The 8,104-nt window shown below is 39.9% G+C and overlaps 2 protein-coding genes and 1 long non-coding RNA gene across 3 annotated transcripts; 2 read left to right on the top strand and 1 right to left on the bottom strand.

The window, feature by feature from the left end:
- Positions 1-2,700: 2,700 nt before the first annotated feature.
- On the top strand, positions 2,701-5,904 carry zgc:101583 (uncharacterized protein LOC494104 homolog). Its single transcript, XM_035431624.1, has 5 exons — positions 2,701-3,257; positions 3,569-3,625; positions 3,866-3,956; positions 4,167-4,327; positions 4,560-5,904. The coding sequence occupies exons 1-5, from the start codon at positions 3,116-3,118 to the stop codon at positions 5,195-5,197; spliced, it is 1,089 nt and encodes a 362-aa protein (XP_035287515.1). The 5' UTR covers positions 2,701-3,115; the 3' UTR covers positions 5,198-5,904.
- A 604-nt stretch (positions 5,905-6,508) lies between these two features.
- LOC118234834 (mitochondrial import inner membrane translocase subunit Tim8 A) lies at positions 6,509-7,889 on the bottom strand. Its single transcript, XM_035431626.1, has 2 exons — positions 7,659-7,889; positions 6,509-7,234 (listed from the first exon to the last, which is right to left on the bottom strand). Exons 1-2 carry the CDS (start codon positions 7,767-7,769, stop codon positions 7,073-7,075), a joined length of 273 nt encoding a protein of 90 aa, XP_035287517.1. The 5' UTR covers positions 7,770-7,889; the 3' UTR covers positions 6,509-7,072.
- LOC118234835 lies at positions 7,447-7,740 on the top strand. The gene is made up of 2 exons (XR_004766732.1): positions 7,447-7,547; positions 7,622-7,740. It is a non-coding gene; the product is annotated as an uncharacterized LOC118234835 (long non-coding RNA).
- Positions 7,890-8,104: the final 215 nt, after the last annotated feature.

The following is an 8,104-nucleotide window of genomic DNA, read 5'->3' on the forward strand; positions in this document are numbered from 1 at the left end:
TCACTGCACACGGACTGCATCAATGAGCCGCGTATCTGCCGTTTACTGCTTGATCCAAATCCAAGATCCATCTAATTACAGCCTGGCATTGTGTCATACATCAGCACAGAATGTGGAGCATTTGAAAACCATTTCCTCCACCCGAGTCATTATGTTTTTCAACATATCCTTTGGCGTAATTGCATTAAAAACAGACTTACATACTCTGGGATTCATGGTGGTATAAATCGGCATCAAAACTAGACGTCCAATGAAACAAAGACAGCGTTACTAAAATGGTCATTATTTTCCTTTACATGTGCTCCATCGCATTGTGGTATGCTTCATTAAGAGCACGGGCAACTCTTCAAACTCTGTCAGTCAGGCGTTTGCTCAAGCATAGGCCTTGCATTTCCAGCAAGGGCCAATCACTTCAGCTTTTTTTTTTTCTTCCCTTTGATTTTCCTTCACATCCTCCACTCATAATAGGATTTTGTCATTGCTGCTTCTGGCAATTTACAACTGCTGCAATGAGCAAAATAAAATCCAATAAGAAATGGAGAGTGTACTACAGCGCAAGGGAAACTTGTGCCAGCAAGAGATCGGAAGTGATAGAGACAAAAAGAGGGATTGACGGGAAAAGATTTGAGGAACAGAAAGTTGCAACAATGGAGAGGGAGACATGATTTTGCTTGCGAACAATATAAGGGGATATGAGCCTGTAATTGTGCTCTTGAAAGCTGTTTCATCAGAGCCCTGTTTGGGTCTCAGCATCAACTCACTTGGTGGCTGAGATAGCATTTGGGGAGACTGATTCAAAATGACATGCCCTGCTTTCGATAGCTTCAGGTATACCAGGCCAACCCCCTCTTAAGAAGATTTAGCAAAATAAAGGCAGGCAGAGCTGGTGGCATAGAGCATGCCGATGCCACAACCCTGTGGAGATTGTGTCTGGTGTAAGTCTTGCTCTCAGTGGCAACCAACAAAGTACATCCCATGCAGATATTTTCCCTGCAAATATACTCATCATTCATCAATTGCTCAAAAGATTTGTGGAATGCTTGCTTGTTGTGAGGAGTAAGAGCTGGGAATTCTGGTATCTCTTAATCTGTAGAAAGAGCCCACTGAGCAATCTGTAGAAAGGTGAAAGTACCCACCATCTGTGTAAGTTCTAAATTGCTGCCTTTGCTGAAGTGAATCGTATTTTGCCCCTGTTTGAACCCCCTGACGAAACAGGAGTGCACATGAAGGGGCACAGCTGGTGAATGTAGAAATTATTTTTGCTTCCTTCCTATAACTCAAGGCCATTTGGAGAAAGTCACTCACTTCAGATGAGCTATGGAAAGTTGTGTGTCTTGGAACAGGCTGCAAAAGCTTTGGAGTAACATGCATTCATTCCTTCTCAACTCACACATTCAGGTTGCTTTTTTCAGAATCAGCTGCAGCACAAAAAAAGTTTATAATATGAGATGTATGCAGTCTAGCCTACACCATTGGTGATATTATATACAAAAAGCGATATAGGCCTACACTATGTCCAACCTCACTAATGCACTTTTGGCTGAATGGAAGCAAATCCCTGCAGCAATGCTCCAACATCTAGTATAAAGCCTTCCCATAAAAGTGGAGAAACTTTTTGTTAATGACCACAATTTTGGATGAGATGTTAAATGTCAGGTATCCACATACTTTTGGCCGTATAGAGTACTTATGTGAGTTTTATAGATAAGTACAGTGTTCCAATCACACAGAAAGAATACAGAATAATAATCAAGGCAGTACCAACTAGGGTATCTTCAGCAAAAAAGTATCTATTTAAGTAACTACAATATACCAGACAAGCATACAAATATTGTTAATTGTGTGCACATCCTAGACAATTAAAAAAAAAAAATTCCTTCTTAAGAAGATCAATTGAATCAATTTTACTCCTGCATGAAGTACACATGGTCTTGCATTTCCCTTGCCTCATAAATATATAGTTAGCAACAAAGTTAAAGAAGTTTTATTCAAAATTGTGCATAGATTTTATCCGGTGAATACTATCATAGGTAATTTTTTCCCATCTGTAATAGCAAATGCTCCTTTTGCAAATGTCATATAGATACCTTAGGACACCTATTTGTTGATTTTATCCATGTGACAATGTTTTGGTTTGATTTGCAACTAGACCTTAAATTGTATATTAGAAAAAAGAAATAAACTTAGAAGAAAATGATATATTACCAAATGTGTTAGTCCAACTTTTATAATTGAAAAAGAACATCTAATTATTATTGTAAATAAATGTTACATACACAGTGTAAAATAGCTTTAAAAATTCCTCCTATACCAAATTTTCTTACATTAATGTTTACTTTGAATCAATTATTAAATTAAAGAACATGGATGGCAAACTTACTAAAACACTGAAACTCCTTCAGCTCTATACGTTTATATCACAATAGTAAACCTGTAGTATGTTTGTGAATAATTTTTAATTTTGAATAAAAAGAGTGAGTGGGTGTTTTTTCTTTTCTGTTTAGAGACTTCATATAAAAACTGCAATGTTCTCCGTTGGAAAAAATAAATATATAAAATTTAACAAATGAAGAAAAAAAAGTGTATGAGGGTGGAGCCAAGCCTGGATTGGAAGCAGCCACTGGCAACCAATGAACATTGCTGGCAACTCATGACCAACCAGTTGTAGCAGAGAACCCAAATCTATGCAACAAAGTGCATTTCCTTCAGCCGTCCCTGGTGTCGCATACTTGGAAGTAAGGTTCCGACACTTAATCTATTGATCGGAAGCTAATCACAGTCATAAACGTGTATTCTCTGGCCGGAAAATAAAACATATATCGCCCTGAGTATCTCAATATTAATTATTTTATTATTAATTAATCAACTAACGTTCACTAAAAAAACACCAACCAGTTGAAACGACTCGCGGGGACTGAATTCAGAATGCAAATTGTGCTCTAACAAGGAAGTCGTTCGTTAACATTAAGCTAGTTTCTGCTACGAAAAATCGTAGGAATGCGGGGAACAATTTTCGGATTTTGTATTTTGCTAGCGTAAGCCAAGGCTATGTTAGCCGATGTTAGCTTTATAGCTATTACGCGCCTTGTATAACCATCTGTTTAACGGATTTCCTATGGACCTCAATGCGGTCAATCGACTCGACTTCTACATTGGCCTCTCCCTGGCAGTCAGCTCCAGTATCTTCATCGGCGGCAGCTTTATCCTGAAGAAGAAGGGTCTCTTGCGTCTAGCGAAAAGGGGCTCAACGAGAGCTGGTATGCTTGCGATGTTTCATTTTTAAAAAATAAAGTATCTACTCTGTATAAGAAGTCAATAGTTCCAGTTTATGTCTTTAAAGACAAGTATGCCTGCGCTACGATGAATGTGGAAAGCAAGCTAATCACAGCTAAGATAGTTAGTTTGTCAGGTAAATTAGCTACCCTAACCTAGAACTATGACTTCATGTTTGGATGCGTAATCACTGTTGCTGGCTTGCTGGTTACTTAATGCGATTAGCTTTCTTGCTATTACTGTAACAAGTTTACCTTTCGACTTTATTAATTGTTCATTGCTTTATTTAATGTAGGACAAGGCGGACATGCCTACCTAAAGGAATGGTTGTGGTGGGCAGGACTTATATCAAGTAAGTTTTATAATAACTTTATTAAGTCTATGTTAGATTTGACTAGCTATGTCAAATCAACAGCACACGTTTGACAAGTGATCACTTCATGATCTTTCGTGACTTAAGGCCATTTATGTTTTTCTGTCCTTAAATTTGATTTATGGAGAGTGATAAACAATAAAACTCTATTTTGCAAACCAAACATTCAAGTAAACCAGCACCGTTTTCTATAAAACATGTGATTGCATGTGATTTCAGTGGGAGCCGGCGAGGCAGCAAACTTTGCAGCATACGCTTTTGCACCGGCCACACTTGTGACACCGCTGGGAGCCCTCAGTGTTTTGGTTACGTACGTAGACGTTTTGCATAAAAAAAATTATCTGCATGTAGTCTGTCACACCACATAAATCTTGTAAGAAACTCTGCTGTCAGTTTAAATGAACCAGACAGACAATTTTTTATCTACCAAAACAATGTAAAACAAGAATCATATAGGCTTACAGAAAAAAGATAATAAACTGACGTTAACTTGTTTATGTTTGTTTATTTGATTCCACAGTGCAGTACTGTCGTCCTATTTCCTGAATGAACGTTTGAATGTTCACGGGAAAGTCGGCTGTTTGCTGTGTATCTTGGGTTCCACTGTGATGGTTCTCCATGCCCCACAAGAGGAGGAGGTGGCCTCCTTAAAGGCCATGGCAGAGAAGCTCGAAGATCCAGGTGAAAACCATGTTGTGTTGTCAGAATACATAGGCAAATGTATTTTTTTTTTGTGACAAACTACCCAAATGAATGAACAAAACCACTAGGAATGATTTGAATTGTAGATCTACATTGTCTACATAATAATAGCCTATAATAATTAGAACTTTTTTACATAAGGAAAATGGTCAACATTTGCAGGGTTGCTTTCCCAAGCTTGACACAAACTGAACTCTTTGGCCTGTTGCAGGATTCATTGTGTTTGCTGTATGCGTCGTGGTAAGCAGCTTGATCCTGATAAGTGTGGCTGCACCACGCTATGGACAGAAGAACGTGCTGGTTTACATCCTGATCTGCTCTGTGATTGGATCCTTGTCCGTGTCTTGTGTGAAGGGCATTGGAATTGGCATCAAGGAGCTTTTTACTGGGAAGGCTGTGCTGAAGGAACCCCTGTTTTGGGTCTTGCTGGTGCTCCTGGTGGTCTGTGTCAGTTTGCAAATAAACTACCTGAACAAAGCCCTGGATATCTTCAACACCTCCATTGTCACGCCCATATACTATGTCTTCTTTACCACCTCGGTCATGGCCTGCTCTGCAATCCTTTTCAAGGAGTGGTTTCGGATGACGGCGGACAACGCTGTGGGCACAGTCAGCGGGTTCCTCACCATCATCCTGGGCATCTTCCTCCTCCATGCCTTTAAGGACATCACCTTTAGTTGGGACACTCTTCCCGTCTTCCTGCACGAGGACCACCGGGGATCCACCTGGAGTCAGCCCTACATTGCCCTTACCGATCAGGAGATTGCCACTGATGAGTATGGGCAGTCTTCCAGGATCAGAGCCACAAAGGAGAACTTGCCAGACAAGAATACTGCCCTCACCACCTAACAGAAAATCCCTACCAACATCTTCTAACCTTGCATTGTACTGCATTAGAAGGTCGGGGTGGCTCCAGAGCTCCAGTTTGAGTTTAATATACTGCAATAGCTGTATCTCGCCCCAATGCCTTTGAAGTCATTCAGAAATCCAAGTGTGCCTTTATTTTATATACTGAAGTCATGGTGGTAGCTTAATGTTACTTTTTAGCTTTGTTAGTGCAAAATGTTTGATACTGTAATTTAATGGAGTGCAGAATTAAAGCCCGCCTTGCCACTTTATTGGTGCCTTGTTGAATGTATGCTTTTTGTTGTAGTTTGCTTTCATCAGTAATGTTTCCTAATACCCTCTTCAGTTTTTGCCAAATGCACAGGTCCTGTGAAATTTGTAATTTCACTAATATATTCAGGACGGTCAAGTAAGGTCAGGAAAAAATGCCAATGTATTGAATATGATTATTTATATATATTTTTTAAACAGTTGTAATTTATTTTGAGTTCTGCACATAATTGCTAGGAGTCAAGAATCATGTGCCTGTCTCTTACTTTAGCATTAACAGTGAGTTGACCTTAAGCTGTGATATTTCAACTAGATTTCTGACTAACTTAAGTAAAAATTATTATTTCAATTTTAATGAATGGTGCAATAGTCTATCAGTCTTATACAATAATGACATTTTTATGTACTGTAAATTGTAATAAAATATTCTTTGTAGTGTACAACTTAACTTGTGTAGCGATTGTGTTATATTTTATATTAAGCCACACCTTCATACAATAGTTTTGCACTGAGAACATAATTTATAGACTCGTGGAACAAGATTTAAAATCCTTATCCTATTTCAGGCTCCCATTTAGCCACTGATATTTAACCATCTAGCCAGCTACAGTAGAAATCCAAGTTAGCTAAATGACCAAAGTTAGACACTTGGTAAATTTAGATCCATTTGTCAGTAGGGTGAAATAGTGCGTATATTAAGGTTTTTTTTCCTTCATCATATGAATTCTTAATTTCTAAACGTGTGATATTCCGTCACATCCTAGTGTTTTCTTTTCAGACAGACTTAAATTACATGAAAGGAGTAACATTTTATTCATGAGGAAAAGCCTATTTTGGAATAGTTATGTTGAGTTTATATAAGCAACTTAAGTTTACTGAAGTGGTACTGAAGTTGCTTTTATGAACAGCCCATCCCCCCCCCCCCCCCCCCCCCCAAATTACCAGTTTAAAATGGCCAATGTACAACACATTAACTGTGGGTTGGTTACTGTACAAGAACACCAAGTTTGAAGAGGGTAAAGAGTAAACGCTTATTCTGAGGGAACAAATGCTTACAATTTAATAGGTTTTTCATTCAAAATATACATTTGAACAAATTTCATTTTTTGGCTGATACTGCGAATTTCACAGTCGGGTGGCTTGATTTATTGGTGGTCGTAACTGTCCCTGCTGCTTGCAGAAGTACAGTGAAGGTTTTTTCCTTGCACTATCTGGAGTCCTCCTCATTACATCAGTGAATCCCTTTAACACACTTGTTGGTGATTGGAGTTCCTGTCATGCATTCAATTACCCCATCCAGTGTACCCTGACAAGGCTCAGAAAGGTAACTGATTGTTTTTCTCTCAAACTTAAATGTTATTACAACACACCCAATAGGGTCTGCTTAGAGGGGAGAATGGGTGACACGGATGTTGAACAATGTTCCCGGTGAAATGGCACAAGGGCACCTGTGGAGGCACTGAATTACTGTCTTGCAATTTTCGACTCCCCATCACCCATCACATTTCATGCTGTACAAACTGACAGCGACATATGTGCCCACAGATCAACGTCTGGCAGAGGTCCCCATCTACCTCCCAGTTTGACTAGCCTGTGTCCAAGTAGAGGCTAGTCAGACATGGTCTCAGAGAAAGACCCCCGACTCCTCTGGGTCTGCTCCAGTCTGTTTAGGATAAATTGGCTTGTATCAATAAAGCGCTCAACACAATTCACAAAGCATGTTTCTGTCCGGGAGTCCAGCTTTGGGCCCGGCTTTTCCATGCATTTCTCCTGCACAAAAAAGAGATAACAAATGTCTGCCACATGTAGCTGATGTATACCCCGCAATATAAGTTAGGCAGTGTTATGTCTGCCTTGGCTACCACAGAGGGGATATAAGGTGCTATGGGTGGTGAGGGGAGGCAATTTCACACGTAACGGTAGTGAGCGCTTTCTTATGACATCAGCTAATTCGTCATGTTAGTCAGCCTTGGAATTTCAAGACATGATATCGTCACTGGGCAGCGAGCTAACGAAACTCTTATTTCTTGCTCGCAACACCGAGCTGCCTGCACGAATGTCTTCACTGACTTAACTTTTGAAAGTAAGGAATTGCCCGTCTTTCACATTCGCAATCATACGCATTCACGGCACTGCTAACATCTAGGCTGATTTCAGGTTAAACAACTGCATTGTGCAGCTCCTGCCCACTTACCCAACAGACCTCCGTCATCTGGTGTACAAGCTGCTGAAACCTCTGTTTTTGTGATTCCACTTCAATAAATTGCTGAAGCTGAGGATCTGCAGTTACTCCTTGACTATCCATTTGCCTACAATCTGCCTCCTATTATGTAAAATCTCACTGCAACCTTTAATTTGTTACTAGTATTAGAGTGGATCCCTGACCTTCACGTGTCTTGGTCGCTGGTTCTGGTAGGCTGACGGATTCATAGGAAACGGAAAGGACGTTGCCCAATCAGGAGACGCCCACCAAGAGGAAGAAAAATTTCCATCATTTTTGAGAGGATCCTAGTCACCTGCTCATTAATAAGACAATCGGGGTTTTTCTCCAGGGTTTATAAATTTACGCAGCCGGCGTAGTATGTAATAGGTAGTTTGTAATCGTTCGTTCCCCAGGTTATGGACTGGGCAGCCTATCCA

Source organism: Anguilla anguilla, chromosome 9 (assembly GCF_013347855.1).
Source record: "Anguilla anguilla isolate fAngAng1 chromosome 9, fAngAng1.pri, whole genome shotgun sequence".
In the NCBI taxonomy this organism is placed as follows: Eukaryota; Metazoa; Chordata; class Actinopteri; order Anguilliformes; family Anguillidae; genus Anguilla; species Anguilla anguilla.